Source organism: Drosophila rhopaloa, unplaced genomic scaffold, assembly GCF_018152115.1.
Source record: "Drosophila rhopaloa isolate 14029-0021.01 unplaced genomic scaffold, ASM1815211v1 contig_2, whole genome shotgun sequence".
Lineage (NCBI taxonomy): Eukaryota > Metazoa > Arthropoda > Insecta > Diptera > Drosophilidae > Drosophila > Drosophila rhopaloa.
Window position 1 is genome coordinate 22698178 of NW_025335083.1, and position 21382 is coordinate 22719559.

Below are 21382 nucleotides of genomic sequence, written 5' to 3' on the forward strand. Positions count from 1 at the left end.
AAATTATTTCTACGCAGTCGAGGCGATTTGTTTGGGTTTGCAATGCCAGGGACACAGATTCGGATTTGGATTTGGATTCGGATTGAGATTTTGATTTTAATTTAGCCATTGAACTTTGCTCGATCTGACAATCGTCAGGTACGAATGTTGACAGCTTTAGCGTTGGCGATGATCAACGATTTAGCGGCAGTTGCAGCTGCAGAATCCGAGGAAGCTAGCCCAATGTTTGTTTATTTATTTGCCTTCGGCTGTTAATAATTTATGTAAGAGCGTGTGGGCACTTGGAAAATAACAAACATTGCTCGCCGGGTGCATCCACAAAATCTCTGCTCGCCTCTCTGTTAGAAAAGTGTAAAGAAAAATTGTGATTTTGAACTTGACGGATCGAAGTTGGGGCGGCTCCCTCCTTTAATTAGCATTGGTAATGAGATTTTAATACTCCCCGTGATGGGTGTGTTTGTGGAAAGCGTCAGCGATAATGCCCATTGATCTCAGGCGGCGTATGCGTGATATTTGTCGAGTCATTTGGCCGAGTTCGAGTTGTTTGGCTAAGCTTCGATTTGGCTTTCTTTCGTTGGATGTAAGTTCATTGAGATTAACGGTATACATTGTAGGGCATTCTTACTTACTTTTCACGAGGGGAATAATATTGAACAACAAAATGAAAGTGACGATCTATATACCCGCATAAGAAAGTACATAGTTGATTCATTGATTTTTAGAATAATTAATAATAATAATTTTCTGAAAAAAGAGAGGTTTTTTAATTGTTGTATAATTAAAGATGGCCCTCAATAAAAAAAACAATCTTTTATCACATTTATTTATCTGATCAACGTAAAAATCTCATTTGCAAAAGAATGGAAAACCCCGCAAAACATTATTGTAAATAAATTCAATTTCCGTATATCCCAAGAATTCAATCATCTGCTCACAAATATGTGTATATTTATTCTATTAATTTTAAGCTCTCCTCTTCCAATCTGCCCACAATCTTCCGTGGACTGATCCAATTTCTGAAGAACCTTGCCACACATTCATCAGTGCAACTCGAATCGAAAACAAACCATTAATTTCTCGCCCAAACTTCTATTGAATCGAATGTCAGTGGAAAAGATCATGCCATATTTCTTCCTGATTTTTGCCTACGCTAAAAACTGGCTAAAACACTTACAAATTGTTGAAATTCTATTCTTGGAAATACACTTTCAATTATTATTTCCCGCTAATACACACACACAAACGGGCGACTGGCAAATAAACAAGCCGAGTCGGAAAATAGAAAATAGAAACAAATCGGAATCCCAAATCAGTGCGAAATATTTGCAATGATTACGTGAGAGAGAGCCGCATAAAAAATATGCCAAAGGCAAATAAATAAGACGGCTGCAGCAATAAGCGAGTATATTTCTGTATATTAAGTGGCCAAATCCAAGCTAAACAAAACAGCCACAAAGTGAGAACAAGTGGCACGCATGGGAAGTCTGCCGCAGACCTTATAATAAACAAATGGGCTGCCAGAGCAATTGCACATAGCGTACATTTTAAACATAAACAAACCAAAACAAAAGCCCCAGCCAAACCACCCGAAAAAAAGCGGCCCATAAAAATTTCAGAGGCACTCGCATCAACGGCAACTTGTTTTTCCACCGCTAGACAAAATGCCAAATCCACATCCAAATTCAAATCCAAATCCAGATACTCTGATTGTGATTGTGGGATACATTTGCCGCGGGGCGAAAATGCTGGGACTTTTCGAAGAGGTCTCTTGCTGTGATTTTTATGCACAACAAGCTGCAGATGAGCAGCAAAAAAAAATCAGCCAAAAAAAAGAAAGAAAAAGCAATTTTTAATCGAAACGAATTAATGAGCAGCGCAGAAAGCGAAATATTTTTGTTGAAATCGTTAAAAGAAGCGCACGCCTGCCGATGATGATGATGTCCTGCAGCGCCAGCCAGCAGATACAGATATGCACTGCGACAAATATCTGGCAATCTTGGAATTTACTTTATTTCAGCTAACCAAAATATGTGTAGGAAAATACAAAATTTTAAAATAAGTATTTTTAATACAAATATATTTTTAAAATTTTATGAATTTAGTTTCTGCCTACCTCCAAAGTTTACAAACATTTGCAAATACATACAAATTGTATGACAAAACTGGAATTTAAGCCAAGGATCTTATATTCTGTGCTTTAGTTTGCGGTTCCATACAAACTTAAATTTTTCTTCTCTGTGTAGATTGAGATACAGATATGCATAGTTTGAGTAGCCGCTTAACCTTGACCACGCCGCCCAGCTGGGATGATGATGCTGCAAAGTTGATTCTCCACAGAATACCCCCGATAAAAGCCCCCCACCCCCCTCTCAGCTACAACGCAGCCACCTGTAAACGGCTTTTGGCAACAAAATCTGTCTAAATATTTTGTGGCCGGGAGAACGAAACATTTATGATTTGTTGCCGCGCAATGAAAATGCGTTCATGGAAATGAGGCGAATGATTTCGAGGCCAGATGAAGAAAAAAGCGAGAAAAACCAAAAAGAGAGAAAAAACATATTGCATACATATGCGCGCCTTGCCGGCCGGTAAAATATACACAACTATCTATGGATCTGTTCCTCACCAGCTCCATTTGTATCTGTATCTGGATCTCCAGCCTGCTCTTGGCCCACTGAAATTTATGTTTGGTCATTAGCATCAACAAGATCGCCTCGGCTCTCGCAATTAACTTTTCAAAGTATTTCAATTATTTTAATTTATCCGTGAATTTGGCTATCCATAAGTTTTTATGGCCCAGCCCATAAATGCCATAAATAAGTACACTTTTTCTCGCTCGGCTCCCTCAAAGCGTTCCAATCTATTGGAACATTCTCAATTTCGATTGACTTTTATGGTTTAATTATTTACACGCGGAAAGTTGCATGAAAATTTCCAAGGCGAATCGTTTGGTAGGCCCAAGTTGGTGGTCATGGCTGTTCCCATAGTTCATTTACCCGCAAAAAGCCTTGGGCCAACTATTGCGCATATTTGTTGATTGGCATTTATAGGGTGGTGGTCCATAAAACTGATTAAGGCGGTGTGAAGGGATCAAAGGTCCATATGCCTCTCAGTTGGACACAGTGATGGAGATGGATTTGGTAAGACTAAATAAATATAGTCAATGGGAGAAGGGATGCAGATCGGTAGTTTTTCAACAACTTATCTTTGAGCACATTGTTCCCATTTAAATTGATTTAAAATATTATATATATAACCTGTCAAAATTTGTTATATATACAATTAAAAACTTGGCTTAAATTGAATTATAAACAAATAACCACAACATATTTTATCAAATAACCAACTCTCTTTCTTTAAATTCCCAAAACAAAATAATCTGCCCTAATAGTTTTCTATTTTCTCAATTGTTTACCAAACAATTATGTTCGTTTCGTAGCAAAAAAATAATTCCAGATTTTTCAGCAAAACTATGATTCTCAGGATTCATTTCACAATTTTCCAATGTTGTAAGAATATTTCCCCAAAAATACGCGGGTCATGCAAATTCATCGAAATTTACTATTCCACATTTTTGGCGAAATTTTATTGGATGGAAGTGGCGAAAATTCCCCAGGCTAATAATCTTTTATTTTGTTTAAGGCGAAAAAGTTCTAGCCAAACAACCGCAGATTTTTCCACGATGGATCGTAGGCGAAACTTTTCCGTCATATATCAAACAGAGGAGCTGAGTGCGACCAGGGATCACCGTGTAGGTGAACTTCCTGGAAGCAAAGTTCTGTTCAGATAATTCCCACCGACAACGAAACGATTCGAGTGAATTTGAGTGTGAATTTTGATTTTGGCCGAAGATCGCTCAGAGTCAGAGGGCTGAAAAAAGTGGATAGTGGCAGGCAGCTTCCAGCTGGGCAGAAGCGGCCCTCAAATCGATCGCATTAGTATCTTAATCATGCCCGTCACAGTCACAAATTGAAGCGATCCATCAGGCTAAATTTGAGATGATTCTCGCATCTCTGATTCTTTCCCTTTCTCCCTCGGAAGCCTCTCCCTTTCTCTTTCTCCTTCGCTGTCTGATCTGGGATTTGCGATCATTCTCGTAATATCTGCAACCAGTTACGGACTTTGGGGTCGTAACTATATCTGTGCTTACGTATATGGGCAAATCGCACATGACTCGATCGGTCGTTAGTGGGCCGCAAAAGTTGCTAATTTAAAAATAGCCCAGCTAAAATTAACTTTTTGCGGTTAGCATTAATAAAAGCAAATGTGATCGGTTTTAACTGGATGGCTGATATATTAGCAACCAGATCAAACTGATGGGCCTGTACTTGGGTTCGATTCGGATCAAGATCGGTTTGCTCTAGTTGGGGTTTTTAAAAGATCTTGAGTTAAATTTATAGAATATATATATATTATCTATGCCAAGAGTGGTTAAACTCTATTATTTAATAATTATACTATTATTATATTTGTTTAAGAAGTCAAAACTAAAATCTTAGGTTCTGATAAGATGTTAATAAAGAAAGTGCTTTAAATTTATTGAGAGATTTTATAGAATTTTTATTGCAGACATGCATTTATATCTAAGCTTGGAAATGTTTTGTATATTTAAAAAAGATTTTCGTTAAATGAGAAAGATATCTGAGGTATACAGAATAGCAAGTAATCTTATTTAATAAATACAAATAGATTCCATTAATGTTTTAAAAATGCAATGTACTACAGGGTATCAGAGCGTTGACTACTCCTTAAAGAGCTCCCCCATATGATTGATTTGCATGCAAATTCTCGGCCGCATTAGTTTTTATTGCAAATTTCTTTGGAACGAGCTGCACCTGAGTCCGTGTGAAGCTGGATCTGTTGCACCTGAGTGGCTGAGTCCACTGCATATGGCTTACCACATGCTGGGCTTTTCGGGGTTTTCACTTTCAAATCGAGCACGCTTGACGCCATTTGATTGACAGCCGGGAGTTTTGGGGTGCCACAAATAAGACTTCATTAAATTACACAAACGTGTGCCTATCTTTTTATTTTTTGGGGAGACAATCGCCAGGGAAAGGGGAAGTCGGGCAGGCTATTGCCATATATACGTATGTAGAGTCGATCTCTGTGCATGCTAAAATAAATAAATAACCAATTTTTAATTGAATTTCTACCTACATTTTTAACCTGTTTGACGGCATTCCGTGGCAATCAACGTCTCACTGCCAGTTGGAGTGGAGTAGTCGTCGTTGTTCGTTGTTGTCGTCGATGACGCTCGTTGTTTTTGTTTTAGTATTTCTTGCTATTGTTGCTGTTGTTTAAGCCAATGTTGTTATTATTTTTGTTGCTTTTATTATATGCATAGTGGGTACACAGGAAAAAAAGTGGACCTCTCAAACATATTCTCTTAAACTTTTTATAGAAACTAATCAAGAAAAAGGAATTAGAAGCAATGATCCTTACTCTTACTCCAGATTATACCAGCTCAGAAGATAAGAGAACTTGCGAATTTTAGTAGGTAGCAATAAAACTAATAACCAATTTTCAACGTTGTTTTACAATATTTAAAATAAATGTTGGTTGTTTTCCACAGTGAAGCTTTTGCTGTTATTGTAAATTGCTACAAGTAAGCGCCGTTGCCGCCTCAGCAAACCTCGTGCTGTTTTTTTTCTGCCCCTTCTTGGCGATCCTCTTCTGCTCGTTGTTATTATGATTTTTTCTTCTTTTCCAACTCACAACAAAGAAGACCTTTTGCAGTGATGCCAAAGGGGAGCGACTGAGACGGGGAGAGTGGTGGACGCTTATCAGGGCGACGAGGTGAGGGGGCGGAGGAGGTGGCCAGGGGCAGGGGAGGATCGGCGGAGACGGCGAGGCTACCGCCGCCTTAAAAGTGAAGTCAAGTGAAGTGATAGCCGGAGAAGCAGAGCGGAGCTGAAATGGACGTGTCCCACTCAGACCCCAAAACAGGGTGACCAAAAACTTTAGGTTCTTTAAGGAGCCGTTTTTCGTCCTCACGATAAGCTATAAATAGGTTTTAAACTGAGAACATAGTGTTTATAACCTACCTTTAGGTTACCATATAAACGGCATAAAGATCGTAGGAGTATCCAAACTACATATGTATATATGCAAAATTATTGGAATAGGAGAAAATTATCAAAAAGAAAACTCGAGAAGAATTGCGAATAGCTTTATGAGATTAAAACTGGAATACTTTAACACAAAGAAATATGGTTCGCTTTTAAAGACATCCCATCCTATACTTAACACTTTAAAGAACTTTTTTCATAAGACACCAAATTCCTCCTCTTGCTTATTCTGTTCGAAACCGATTACACATTTTTGGTCTGCAATAAATTATATTTTACTTATCCCATAAATTACATGTCCTTTTATTTAAGACCCAACTCCCCCAGCACCCTGTATCAAAGTAAGTGTGTTTGTGTGACTGGCACTTTCTTGTCTTGATAAGCGATTTGCATCAGTGAAAATGGAGCATTTTAGAGCCGGAGACCGCCGCCAAAGTGTGAATGCACCGCAGGATGTTGACTTTACATCCACTCTGACTAGCTCAAAAATACGCCTATTATAGTAATTATTATGTCAATAAAAGAGACACGATCTTTTGGCAACATAAATACATATATAGATTTCCTTATTGACCCACTAGTTTCGAGAGCTTAATTAAAATCGTATGAAAATGCAATTTATGGTTTGTTTGCAATGAAATATTTTGTTTGCTGCTGAAATTTCCTTGAATTTTTGTGGTTGGCAACTAAGATATGTAAATCTTGTTATTGAATGGTTGCAAAGATCTGGATTTCGAATCTAGTTTAAGCTTTTCGAATCCAACCGAAAGTGGTTTCAACTGACGTATCCAGCTAACTGTGAAGCCGGCACTCGAAACGCTCATAACTATCTCTCTCACCGATGATCATGATCACGATGACGTTGTCATCAAACAAATAAACAAACAAACAGTGAATAAAAACAGAGAACGTGTTCTGTAATCAAGTATGCGAGTTGAGGCCAATTTCTTTGGAGTTCTAAATTGTGTTAATTGCCTAAAATATTTAAAAGAATAGGAGGATCTTAATTAGATAAATTAGAAAAAAAAAGGTGTTTCAATTAAAGCTTTGCAATTTTTGTAAAGCAACATTGTGAAATAACTTAATCTTTACTCATATTTATGGAGTACAATACTCTAAGTACTCTAAATAAATATGAATGAATTGCCTTATTTGATAAGAAGTTTGCTTAATTACCAATTGGTTCTTATCCATATTTTTGCTTTAAAAATAAATTGTGAAGCCCCGGGAAAGCTAAGCAAACAACGACCCCCAATCAATCTGTTCTTGGAATTTCCTGCTGGCCCACTTATCAAAAACCAAAACATATGTTCAAGAAACTACAAGGTTTCTTCTCCACATACATATATACATTTTCTTTTTTGTACTTCAAACTAAGTTCTGTTTCGAAGCCCACTGATTAATGTCGCAATGCCAGTATACTACAAAATACAACCGAGATGAAAAGAAAACGAAAATAATAAGAAGCGATTTGCGGTGGCTGTTTGTTATCGTTTCGCCAGCAGCTCGTACAGCGATTTCAAGTTTGTTAAATCGAATTTCGCCAGCGGCAACAGCTGACTTGCTTCCTTCGAAATGCCAAGAGCGCAAATGCAAATATAAATGAGAAAAAAATTAAATTCAGAATGAAAACAAACAGAAATTGTGCCCGCATATCATATGCCCGATATATAACTGTAAATGTAAATGGTGTCTCTCCATTTGAGGCTTATCGAATAATGAACGCGCGCAAAAATAACTCATAAATAAATAATTAACATGAAATACAAACGATCCAAACTGTGTGTGTGCGAGTGCCAAGTGATTTGAACTTTGAAGGCAAGACAAGTTGGGCCGAGTTATGAATTTATCTAAAATCACAGCATGTTGTCGTTGTCGTGGCTATTTTCCATTTGACAAGTGGTCTGGCCCAAGTGTCAGACATGATAAATCATATGAATATACGTCTGCGAAATTGATACGATATTTTTTGGGGGATCATTGAGGCGGCGAGAAAGGCCGGGGCAAATGTGAGTTGGAAAAGTAACTCAAGTCGCATATTAGGTATACGCCGCGTTGCCCGTCGAGCGAAACTACAGCGTTTAGCATCTTCTGGGCCGAGAAACCTGTATGGCCGGGTTCTGAAGAAGTTGACCTTATACAATATATTTTCGAGAGAGAATATAAAATAAAAAGCAAAATTGATCAGTTCTCGATTTGACAGACAGAAGACGTTGCCAAATCGTTTGGTGGGGCCACCTTGAAGTCGAGTTCATTCATCTTCGTTTAGCATAGAAGTTTAGCAGGTGACTGAGATGGGCTTGGTGGATTTGAATAAAAATGAATAACGCTTATGAGCCGCACGAATTTTAAAAAAAATAATTTTATTACAAATTTTATTTTTGAATTTAGTAATAATATAAAAATTGTGAGATATTGTTATCTATCTTGAAATACAAATATCAAAGAAATAGAGGTTTATTATAAAATTTCTTACTAAATGTTAATCGAATTTTCTTAGTGGTCTTAAAAATCTATAGAGACTTTTATTACTTCAAAAAGAAACATTAGTAATTTATAATATATAAAAATTATTTATCACTAATTAAATTCATAAATGGGATCGGATTGGTTTAATGTATAAGAAACGATCTCGATATGAAGTAATTGAAAAGCTATCAAACCTATTCAATAAATTATTAAAAATCAGAATGGGTTCTCAAATCACACTTCTTGTGCAATCTGAGTGGTTTCAGTCAAGGTGTAGCCCATAAACCTATCGAACAGCAGCCACCGATATCGGATATCGTTCTCGGCTGCCTTGGGGCGCCACATCAGGCGGAAATCTGGCATCAGAATGGCCCAAACGGCAGACAAAGGTGCAAAGTCCGGGCCAAAAGCACCTGAGGCATTAGCTGCAGTTGCAGTTTGCAGTTTGCAGTTGCCACCTGCTGCAGCCTCCCCCTTTCCCCACCCCTCCTCTTCTATCGCGGGACAATTCAAGTACAAGCGAATACCAATGAAAATATTTTTGTGGCTGTGTTGTTTGCATGGAAACGTGATAGCAAAAGTTGTTGCTGACCGGGCCAAGTTGCTGTTGCCGTTGTTGTCGTTGTTGCTGTTGTTGCTGGCCGCATCTGCTTGTGGAATTTATTTATCGTTAAGAAATGCGTGTAAAATAAGTGAAACTATTGGGAGTCTCAAGACGCTGACCAGTTTTCGGTGGGGTAAATAAGAGGGGTAGGGTAGCTAATGCCACCACTTTTGATAAAAATGTTGGCCTAAGCCAGTTACTTGTTGCTGCTGTTGTTGCTGTTGATGTTGCTGATGACCAGTAGCCACTTAACTTGGCCAAAAGCGGGGTGAGGCGAGGCTGGTCGGCAAATTATTGCCGCATTGCTTAGTTGTTGTTATCAGCAACGTGATTTGCCAGGCCAAGATGTAGATGGAGATGGAGATGGAGATGAAGATGGAGATGGAAGTGGAAGCCAACTTCAACTTGGCTGCTTCATTGCGTGCTCACGATTTTTATTTCATTTTTGTCGAATTTCCGAAAGTGGTAGACCTTCATGGTCTTTTCGTCAGCTGTTGCTATATATGTTTATGTTGCTGCTGTGTTGCTAGTGTTGATGCTGTGTTGCTTCTATGTTGCTGCTGTTGCTGCTGCTGCTGCGCCACTGCGGTTGCTTAGTTTTGTTATCGGGTTTTCTTTTTGTGCTTTGCACATTTCGAAGCTATCAATTTCACACCTAGACAACGGGTTTTCTGCGCTTCGCAAATGCAAATCGCAATTAATAGACTAATTGAGCCTAGTGGGGTGAACTTTAACACTGATTTAGTAGCCCCAATCAAATTAGCAAGGCAAATCGTATAAAACGATACAGATCCAGATTCAGAGTCAGATTTCGATTCTGATTCTGATTCCGATTCCATCCCGTGTGTGTGGGATGGCTTATGCAATCGTGATCGATGTCAAACCAAACCCAACCCCAGCCACGCCCAGCCAGTCACATATAATTATTCAATTAACCAAATGGCGTCATAAATTAACAAGTGTATGGCATATGGTCAAAGGGTTTTACCATGGCCAATGTCAGTGTCAGCCGCTAATTGTGATTGGTGTGGAATGCCGTTGATTTAGTTCATCACTTGGCCCCCATGAATATGCATTTGACACTCGATATCCACATGTCTCCGGAGATAATGTCCGCGGGCTGGAGATAGAATTTCACTTTTTTTTCCAGAGACTGCAGGCAAATCCGAACAAACAAGCGCATTGATATCCAGTTTGCGGAAGAAACTTATCAGTTAAGACCAAACTAATTTTTTGATAAGACATATTTAAATCTAAATATTACACAACTCAAATGTTATTTTCTGCATTTTTGACATTTCTTATAGAAGACATTTGAAATAAATCGATGACAAAAGTTTTGTTTTCGGTCTTATATTTATGTTGATTTTATTTCATCATTACTTAAGCCCCGTTTTCTTATAAATCTCTTCAAGACTTCTACTTTATTTGTCAAAACAAAAAAAAAATATTTTTTTCTATATATATTGGTTTAACTTGATCCATTTTTTATGAAATGGTAGCTTGAAATTGGTAAAGAAAAATGTTACGGATAGTCTTGTTTGAAAATAATTATATTTTAATATTTCCCATATTCTTAGCGAAATTACTGAGTGTTAATAGGTTCCCCAAAAATAGTGCCTAAACTAATCAACTCAATTTTTCCCCTTTTAAGTTGTATATTAAATACTTGAACCCACGCATTTCTTCAAGACTTGTATAAATTATCAGCTTGCCTCAGTGCCTATATACACACAAATGTATATATATGTATATGATTCATTTATTAACCCGAGTTCCAGTTTTCCCAGTCAGCTGTTTGACAGTCGTTCAATTGGCGATTGATCTCGAATTGGACACGCGGCCACCATGGCGTATGCGCATTATTTGCTAGCATTTTCAGTATGGCTTACCTGGTGCACCTGTTGCACGCCGATCAGTTACGCTCCAAAATCCACAAATCCTTTGGCTGCAACTGCAACAACAACCAATTCTGGCAGTTCGCGAACGTTGCATACATTATACACAGGTTCGACTCAGATATCCACAAGATACTTCGACCTATCTCTCTATGGCGATTTCGATTTTAGCTTATGGAAATCACTGGCACTTCACATGGTTGCTGATGATGATGATGATCGCTGGCCAAGCTTAGATTTTTGGCTACTTTGCTTTTGGATCTGATACACACAGATACATCACTCGCACCAACACACACACACACACGCGAGATACAAGCGTTGGATACGAATATATTTATTTGATTCCGAATCGGTATCAACAAATCGGAGAGGCTGACGATGAGCGATCGCGGAAACGAGAGAACTTCGAGAGATGTGTTTTTGTGCTGTTCTTCAGGCGCGACTATCAGCGATAACTCTTATTTTTACTTTATTTAATGGCCGCAAAAACCGCGAAAGATTACAACAGCAGAAAAAAAGTGATTAGAGACTATGGGGATTCGTGTCAGGCGGCTTGTAAAATGCGATCTTTTCGATTTGGCGACACACACACTCTGGACGAACGCTTTTTCGGTTCCGTACAACGAGCGTTGAGCGCAAAAAACTGAATGAGCGTCCAAAGCGGCCGAGGCAAGGCAAACAGGCAGGCAAAAGCGATCCGGAGACGGAGCAGAGCCGAGCAGCAACAACAGTACACCAGCAACAGCACAGCACAGCACAGCAGCAACAGCAACAGCACGGCAGCAACATCGGCGGCCCAGCAGCAACTACAAAAACAACCAGCAGCTAGTTAGTTAGTTTTGAGCTCGTAGTTGTGAGAGTCGATCGCATATATACTCTCGAACACAAAAGCAGTTGCTTAAGTCGCTCAAAGCGCCATTTAAGTTGAGTAATTAAAACAAGCGAGTGTTTTTGTGTGTGTGTGTGTGTGTGCGAGTGCGATTAATTATTAATCAAGCCGAAAAAACAACAAGCAACCGCTAAGGCAACAATAACAAACAAGCCCGACTCACAATTACAATATTTCAACTCTCTCAGTCGCCGTCTTCGGTCCACAGCCTCCAGTTTTCGGTCTACAGTCTACAAAGACTTCAGTCTTTGGTCTTTAGTCTTCTGTCTCAGCTGCGATCTCGACTTTCTTTGGGCCTCTCTTCGAGCTTTAGCTGTTACACATTTGACTTTTCGGCGCTGCGGCAACTGGTTCGGTTTATTTTTGGCTCTAAATCTCTGGCTCCGACTTCTCGAGACTGCAGCGCTGCTAATGCAAATCTAAATTGATTGCAAAATGCTTAGAGTCGGAGTAGACAATCTTTCGAGTCCATCGGCGTTGCCGGATTGTTTGGCTAGCTAAAACTATAGAAACTAGATCGAGTTTAGATAGGCTGAAGTGAGAGTTTTATAGTAAGTGGAGTAACACACACACAGAAAAGAGAGGTATCAATTAAGTAATTCGGGAAATGTATATTGAAAGATAATTGCATTTTATTTAAATAGGAAAATAATCATTTAACTTGAAAAATGTTTCATCCTAGACAATAAATGGAATTGTAAATAAATACAATAATAATACAAATGTTATAAATAATTTTCACATTGTTTTTCCAAATTTAAACTTCGACGAAATCAAACATAAACGATAATATGTACTATATCAATCATACGCCTCATGAGCCCAGCTTACAGCAATCTGGCAACACTTTCTGCCCAAATCCATGCAGCAAACTTAATTGATGTTGCTGATCTTGTAGCGCTCGTTGCTGTTGCTGTTGCTGCTGCTGCTGCAGCGTAATTAAAATATTGCACTTGTTAATTTTTCCAGCTGCTGCAAGTGTCTCCCCGTCTCTTTCCCACAGCCTTTCCTTTCATATTGTCTTTGCCACAGGAACACAAGTGCAACAACAGCAGGCCAAAGGAGTAGAAAAAGCACAACAAGCATGCTGACAACATCGACTTCATTCGCTGTGTGCCGTGTATTAAAACTTGTTCATTGGAATTTTCTAATAAATCAATAAACGCAGACAACACAGTGCTGGGGGGGGGCTCCAAAAGGGGGTTCCGGGGGCCAGCGTTGTCTTGGCACACAGCTGGCGGCATCGACAGACTGAGGGGCAGACCGACGGACAGATAGCCGCACGCATCTCGCAGATTGCGCATTTTATAAATAGCCGCCGCATTTTTTTTTTGAGGTTATGGAAAATTTTAGTTGTTGTTATTATTTCTTGCTGTTTTCCTTTCCAACTCGATCACCAGATCGCGATTGTAGGCTATGGCCAAGCGGCAGCATTGACAACACTTTCACACACTCACTGCACTTAGGGAAATACATATCTAGAAAATAATTAACTTTATCCCGTACCACAAAAATCTCTAGAGGCTTAGACTCATTAAAAAAGGTATACTGTAAAAAATGTATTACAATCTTTAAGGCATCCTAAAAACATTTTTTAATTCTAATCTATATATTTATTTTCCTTAAAATTAAAACAATCATTGGTATATATTTGGTAATTTATAAATACAAATACAGATATTGATAATTTTGCAAGCCAAGGAGTCTTAATGTTGTAAATTTAACCTAATTGGTTTAGAACTGTCTACATCAATTTTAATATCCTTATCTTTAAATTAACATTACAAGTTTACCAATAAAAATATATGTGTTTTTCTTTCCGTGTAAAAATTGTTGCTTGACGGCCCGCATTTCCGTAAATAAAGCGCTTGGGAAGTGGCAATTAAGTTAACTGTGGGCTGGCCCAACAATCAGGTAAACGCTGCAAATTGAACGCCAACCGATTGGCATTTTCTACATTTATTTTTCTATATACACATACTTATATTATTACCTAACTTCCTATTCTTTTTACACGACAGCATTATGGCATTTCGATGCGGTAATAAACGTGGACGCTTAATTTTGTGTGCGTTTATCGCGACGGCAACAATGTTGCCACTAAATTTGCCATGTTCCAGGCCGATATGCTAATAGGTCTAATAGCTTTCGATTTGGCCCGCTTTACATGCGACGAGTCCGTTCGGCACATTCTAAATGTAAATAAAATGGAAATTCCTTAGAGTGGCACCAACAGCAAGCTAAATAGAAAAAAAATCAAGTGGAGAGGCAAAAACTTGTAGAACAGGAGGAGGCACTTGTTGAGAACTTGGCTGCCTTGTTAAACGAGCCTGCAACACCCCAGCAGCAACAGCAACAACAACAATAAACAATGTTGCAATGCTTAATTATTTCAGCGGCAAGGAATTCCTCGGCGCAAACTTGAACTGCTTCTGGACCGTGGATGTTGCATGTTGCTGCTGCGGTTGTTACTGTTGCTGCTGCTGCTGCTGCTGCTGCTGCTGCACCAGCAACTCGATTGCGCTGCCTTACACTTGAGGTCGTCTGCTGCCGGATTTTTTTTTGTTTTTATTTTTTTCAGGTAGCCAGAGCGAGATGCAGTCCTCAATCTCAATCTCAGTCACGTTGGTCAACGGCACCGAAGCGTCTGCGGCCAAGTCCCTTTACCGATTTTGCTGTTGCGGTCTGCCGCACCTATTTGTAATGCATTAATGGCCCAGAGCTCAAAGATCTGAGAAAAAAGTCCCAGAGCCCCGCAAAGAGCCGATTGACATTAAGCTGCCCATTCGGCATATGGGTAGATCACTGCTTTTGATAAATGGCAAGTAGCAGCCAGAAATTATTAATGCCAACATCGGTTAGCCATAATTGTTTCGATGAACATCAGTACTCAAAATGTTGCAAGAGCGGTAAAGTTTTATGGGGAGCTAAGAGCTCTGTCGAAAACCTTTTGAAACTTTATTTCTATGTTAGATGCTTTTCTAAAGACTTGAGTGTTGCATGTTCAAATAACAAGCATTACCAAACCTTTCATCAAGACCTTAATTATTTACACACCCACCAAATAGATGGATCAAGAACTATGATCGGCAGAGAAATATATAATATATATATATCTGCTTTTAATTTTATTATTATTTTTAAATATATTATTTCTGTGGGGTTTTTGATTTTTTTATATAGCAGGCCGAACTATGGAGCTCAAAGCAATTTAAACTAGACTCGTTCAGATACTACCAAGCCCTTGAGCTAACAACACTTACAAGCCACAAAATCAAAAGTTCGATATACAAAATTAGGAACGATGAACGGTATGAATGAATTTAAGTTGGTCCTTATTGGCGAAGCGAAGGTTGGGAAAAGTACCCTAATGGGATGCCACCTATTTGGTAAATTCCAGAAGAACTATGAGCCCACGTTGGGAGTGGATGTGAACCCGTTGACCTTTAAAACCGACCACGGAGAGATTCGCTTTATGGTTTGGGACACCGCTGGCCAGGAGCGATTGGGTGGAATGCGCGATGGATACTACATTCAGGCCCACTGCGCCATTATGATGTTTGACGTGACCTCGCGAACCAGCTACGATAGATTGGAAAAATGGCATCGTGATCTGGTGCGCGTCTGCGGCAATATTCCGATTGTGATATGCGGCAATAAAGCGGACAGCCTCTTTGAGGCTGAAACTTTTGTAAAGTTTTACCGCCAGAAGCAACTTATGTTCTTTAAAATTTCGGCCAAATCGAACTATAACCTGGACAAGCCATTCCTCTATTTGGCGCGGCAGTTGCTTGGTGATCGGAAGCAAGAGGTGGCTAAGCATCCTTCGTTCCCAAAGTTGATCATGACCGCAGAACAGTTGTCGCAATTGCAGGAGGATCTCAAGGCGGCCAGAGCCTGCGATTTACCCCCAGAAAGCGATGACGATTTGTAGGAAGCCTCTTTTAATTGTGTTCAAAATTCATCATAAGTGGTTGTCGGGTAGTAAAGATCAGATCTCGTCGTAGACCTTCTCCGGCACATGCAGCGAAACTGGTCACAGACCCTGTCGTCCTTACCATCGCAAATATAAGGTGTATTTTCCTCCAGAGCCATCGTAAAGGAGACGCTGAGGAGCAGAAGACCGAGTGCCAGCCAGTTCATCTTTCTCCAGCTAATTTTAAGATTTTAAACTACAGACTGTGTAAAGCTTTGTCAAGCAATGATAGACTGAAGCGTACCTAAAGTTTTTAACATATTTTATGGATGGATACCGAGTCGAATTTTAATTTATACGAGTTTTTCAAAATTAATTAGCTGCTATTTATATACTCTAAATTTTATATTGTATTTTGATTAAAATGTAAACTGATAAAATCAACGCCCGTTATTTATACGCTCGGTATAAATAGTTAAAATTTATTGTATTTAATTCTACAAAGGATTATTAAAACATAAATGAGTTTTTTATTTTGTTAATATATTTTAAGGAATATCTTAGAGAACTAAGCTGTTGTTTTAAAAACAATGGACGTTATCCAAATTTGTTTGCCCAATTACCAGCGCTGTGTCAAGTTCATTGCCACAAGAGTTCACCATTCTTGAACCCCTTAAAATCTGCCCAAATACTACCCCACACATCTGCTTCAAATTAAGAGATTCCATCTGAAGTCTTTAAATGTGACTCATATGGGGGTTAGTCAAGATGTTTTCCCAGCAATATGCAAATTGCTTTCCGTTCCTTTTCTCGAATTTGTATCCATTTGCCCCCAACTAAGGCATGTGACACGAGCGTTAATTGAACTTTGCCTATATTATATTTGTTCGGAGTGAACTTTGCCATTGTCTAGACAAATTAAGAACAGACGAACGAATGAAATTTATGTATGTCGCCTCGCAGGCGGTGCGGTGAATAGTGTTTAATTGTTAGCTTTGGGGCCACGCGGCGTATGCGCAATGTTCCCAGTGCCTTTCAGCGCTTTTTTGAGCGTACATATGTGATAAGCGTCGTCAGTTTGTCTGGCGATGAGATCGCTGGCAGCTGCTATTTAGTGTTCGGTATTCTGGGTGTGATGTCATAAGTCAACACAAGAAGAATCTATGCTATATGGCGATCGGATCGGGGATCGTTAATTAAAATTTCCAGCGAGTACTTCATTAGCATCGTCGTCAGCTGCCACGCGTTGCTCAGCTGCCGCGCTCCAATGCTTAATTAATAAATCAACGCGACACTTGCACTCCATGGCCGATGGCCGTATCTGCTTTCCCGATGATGGGGAGGATGAGATGCTCGCCGAGATTGTTGCCATGCCCGGCCAGACAAATTGACGCGACATTCCATGAGCATGGCCCGTGGGAGGGGAGTTGCTGCTGGTGGTCAGTGGCTAATAAAAATGTTAAATATAGCAGCCGCCGATGATGACATCTGTGCCATCCGAAGCGGAAACGGAAACGATTCTAATCGCCTGCCACGGATCTCGGAGTGGGCCCTCCATGTCCACCAGTGGGCAGCTCAGCTCTTAATTGAAGGCAGTCCATTGACACATGAGGCATGTAATGAGAGCAACATCTTCCTGGTAATCTCTGAATATATAGACTTAATCTTATATTTTTAATGTTTACTTCTGAAGCTTTCTTATAAACATATGTTCACCTTAAATTAAAGTAAATAAGTTTTCATAGGTGCATTTAAAATATATGTATTTGGTTTTTTATAAAAATGAGTACATTACAATTTTTCTTAATTCTAAATATAATTGCAAAAAACATACGAGTTTATTATGTATTAAAGAAATGTTTCAGATTGTCATTAAATCTTTAAAAAAATGGCTTAAAGAAAACAATATAATTTGTTTGGTCTTCTGGTTCAAATTAAATTTTTTACTTAATAAATATATTTCCCCTATTGATGGACCCTTGACTCATTCACTTTCCAGCACAAAGCATTTCTGCAGTCAATTCATCGTTGAGACAAATGACTTTTGTGCGCAGCAGATAGATATCTCAGACATGTCATAGTATAGTTTCAAAGGAATCAGAACTTAGTCATCTCCGCTTTCGGCTAATGCATATCTAGAGAATGTAGTTAATAACAAACCTAGTCGAGCAAAAATAGCACAAGAGATTGGCTGGCGAATGTGATTATTTAATAATTGTGGCAAATGCGCGGAATTATAATTATACTATACAGCTATACCGCACGGAGTAAACAATAAGAAGCGTTGATAGAAGCGGGCAAAACAATCACAATTAGAAAAATATGCAGTCAAAGTGTTAGCTAGTAAAAATTGCTAAATTGCAACTGGGCGCGCGTCGCGTTTTAGTTTTTCAGTTGCTAAAAATAAAGCGAAGCAAATATATTTACATTTTTAATTGCAATTATAGCTGGCTATTGTTGTAGTTGCTCGCTGGCTACTGTTTGCCTTTGGCGTTTCGAACAATTAAGATGATTTATTAGCAGCGCATTTTTATGAGACGCAGTACAAAAGAAATGGAAATTAAATGGAAATTACTCAGATATATTTATGCTCTGTGGTGATCGCATATACAAATTGATTTATCACATCTGTCGCCTGGCACATAATTACAATCAAGACAATTCCAAGCTGATTTCATAACCGGAGACGAAAGCTAATTGCCATTTTATGCTGTCACTGGAGAACGTCTCAGAGCATAAAGATCACAAAATTATTTGAATTTGAATGGATATTAAAAATGTTAATGAAAAAAGTCGTAAAAATTTCATAGAGCAAAATTAAAGAGGAAAATCGTAAAAACAAATTTAAACGACTATTGCCCGTCTGCGGTTCAAGAGCAGCTCCATTAACGAACTGCCCCACATATATAAGTATTTATGAGCGGGCGGGGCGGTACACTAAGGCACTACCAGGAAATGCAGATCCATCACATTGGTTCCCGTGTGGCCAGTGAGCACGTGGTGGTCGCCCTGCGAGAGATTCTTGTAGAAATTGTAGCTGTCGCAATTGCGCAGCGTTTCGGCCAGTTCATCGAGCGTATGATCACCCAGATACGACTCCACCACACTGCTGTCTCCAATGGCGCCAGCTGCATCGGTGGGTCCATCGATGCCATCGGTTCCGGCGCTGAGGAACGTGCAATCCCTCAAGGCCTCGTCGCGGTGCAGAGCCTGCGACATCAGCAGGGCCAAGTGCTGACTCCTGCCGCCCAATCCTTGACCAGTAACCTAGAAAAATAAGGTAAGTTAATCATCAAAGGCATTTTTGAAAGTGGTACTACAAACTTTTATGACCGGTTCGCCTCCACAGATCAGGAATAGTGGCTTCTTGCTGCTTAAGTGTTCTTCTAAGGCCCGCCTAAAGCCCGGGAAACTCTTCTCCCCGAAGGCGTACTTCTCCCTTAGCTGCGGATCACGAATGCCCTGATGTTTGGCCTCCTGGATGCCCTGCAGCAATCGTTGATAGTCGCCAGCCACTTGGGCAACGTCTCCTTGAACGCCGCAACTAAGAATGCAGGGAATGTAGCCAAGTTTTTCTGCCTCCAGGGCGGCCGTTGAAGTGGCTATCACATTACTGCCCACCACAAAGATCTTGTGCTCCGGTAGCAAAGGGTTCTCCAGGTGTTGCGTTGTCTCAAAGACCTGCTGTATCTCCGGGGATAGCTCATCCCACACCTGGTGTTTCCTGAGGATGTCGGAAGGGAAGGCTTCAGCCACTGGTTGAATGGTGGGACCGCAGGCTATCAGCTCTAGGGGATCTCCTATGATGTCGCTCAGCACAAAGGTCACAAGGAGTCCGGCTTGGCCGGCAAACCTGGCCAAGCGTCCGCCCTTAATGTCCGAACAGGCAATCCTCACGGCGTTAATCTCCTGGATGCTGGCTCCTCGTTTCATCAGTTTATCTGCAATGGAACGCTTATCATCCAGAGTTAATGGTGCCCGCGGCAAGGGCAGTAGAGCAGATCCTCCTCCTGAAATGAAGACGAAGAGGACGTCCTGGGGTGTCATCTTTTTGGCCAGTTCTTTGATTTCCTGGGCTGCTTTTAGGGCACCCTCATCCGGGAGATTGTTGGCTGCTCCTTCGTGGATATTCAAACCAGATGCAATGGGTTGTTGGAACTGTTTTAGAGTGTTGACGGGAACACTTAGGACTCCGCCGGCCGAAGAGGCTCCCAGATCCTGATGCACTTTGTTGGCCATTCCCAGGACGGCTTTGCCGAATCCCACGATATGGCAGGTCTTTCCACTAATATCCTGTCGCTCTCCATTCAGTTTTATGGAGATTTCGTTGGGGTTTTCCCCGACATGGGGACGCAAATCGAACTTCTGGAAATCGGCAAATATCTTCTCAGGATGCACGGCATTCACCGCCTGAACGAAGATCTGACGCATTTGATCCCAAGTCTGTCGCTTGGCCATTATGTAAGGTGCTACGGACACGGGCGATCCTAATCAGCGATGCTAAAAATCCAGTTTTACTTATCATTTTCGAAGATATTATATATTTATTAGTGAGACCGTGAGCGGAAGATCTAAATATACCAAAAGGAAACGGGGGCTCCCGAAATTAATTAAAATTTGTTTTTAGATTTTTCGTTACTTCCGGTTAGCTATCCATATAAAATGCATATTACAAATTCTCGTAAGTTGTGTTAATATTTCTGGAATAATTTTCCTATTCGTAAAAGATATTTAAATAAGTTTCAGGAATCCCCTTATTGTTTTAATGAAATGTGACACGGGCAGATTGCTATTGCACTCATTGTTTTATGTTAAGTTAACAGAGTCTGTTAATCTAAAAGTAGTTTAAAATAAATGTAACTGAAAATTACAGCAGTCAAATTGAATAAACTAATTTAAATAGAGTGTGAGTAAGTTGTATGCCACATTTTGCAGCAGTAGTTAAACTCAAACGGGCGCGAATGCTAGTGAAAATTAGCATTAATAAACTGACAATTTATAAATGTGTTGGCTAAGCAAATGACCTAACTAATTAGCTTATAAATTGTTTTATTGATTATTTTTTATGTGCACACGATGGATTAGTTAATACTTTACTTTCACTGGCTTCGAAAATAGTTCAACCGTAGAGGCCTGTAGATTAATTAGCAAATTCACACTTTTTGTTTGCCATTATATTTTGTTTCAAGATATTTGTTATTGTTCAATTTTTTTTAATCATAAAAACAATTATTAATATATATAAATACAAATAAAAATCACAAGACTGTATAAAAGACAGTTGAAAACGTGCCAGTATTTTGCTTTCAACAGTAAAGTTTTTAAATGTCACTAATCCTAAAGTCTTTAAATAAATAAGTATAAATATTCTACTATTTAGACTGGGAATAATGAAAGTAATGAGTATCAATGCTTTTAAGTAAGAGCTACTTTGCAATTACACTAATGGGCTGGGAATAGAAAATATTAAAGTCACGAGAGTTTCCCAAGAGAATATGAAATTTCAGATTTCATGCTGCAAGCCATATCAAT

At 39.4% G+C, this 21382-nt stretch overlaps 4 protein-coding genes across 5 annotated transcripts in view; 1 reads left to right on the forward strand and 3 right to left on the reverse strand.

Annotated features, from left to right (window-relative positions):
- Positions 1-12464, reverse strand: part of LOC108049583 (protein decapentaplegic) — a 36948-nt gene extending 24484 nt beyond the window's left edge. Inside the window, 1 exon segment of the mRNA XM_017130806.2 lies at positions 11037-12464. Coding sequence (XP_016986295.2) covers positions 11037-11139 — 103 coding nt within the window. The 5' untranslated portion in view covers positions 11140-12464.
- Positions 12465-15183: 2719 nt separating this feature from the next.
- Positions 15184-15868, forward strand: LOC108049577 (GTP-binding nuclear protein Ran-like). 2 transcript variants are annotated; one of them, XM_017130799.2, is made up of 2 exons: positions 15186-15245; positions 15335-15868. In XM_017130799.2, exon 2 carries the CDS (start codon positions 15410-15412, stop codon positions 15866-15868), a length of 459 nt encoding a protein of 152 aa, XP_016986288.1. In that variant the 5' UTR covers positions 15186-15245; positions 15335-15409. The 2 variants fall into 2 exon arrangements, with proteins under 2 accessions (XP_016986287.1, XP_016986288.1); XM_017130798.2 differs by having other exon boundaries at positions 15184-15868.
- LOC108049579 lies at positions 15862-16315 on the reverse strand. Its single transcript, XM_017130800.2, has one exon. The coding sequence runs from the start codon at positions 16075-16077 to the stop codon at positions 15889-15891; it is 189 nt and encodes a 62-aa protein (XP_016986289.1). The 5' UTR covers positions 16078-16315; the 3' UTR covers positions 15862-15888.
- A 1281-nt stretch (positions 16316-17596) lies between these two features.
- On the reverse strand, positions 17597-20376 carry LOC108049588 (glycerate kinase). Its single transcript, XM_017130817.2, has 2 exons — positions 19175-20376; positions 17597-19117 (listed from the first exon to the last, which is right to left on the reverse strand). Exons 1-2 carry the CDS (start codon positions 20306-20308, stop codon positions 18788-18790), a joined length of 1464 nt encoding a protein of 487 aa, XP_016986306.1. The 5' UTR covers positions 20309-20376; the 3' UTR covers positions 17597-18787.
- Positions 20377-21382: the final 1006 nt, after the last annotated feature.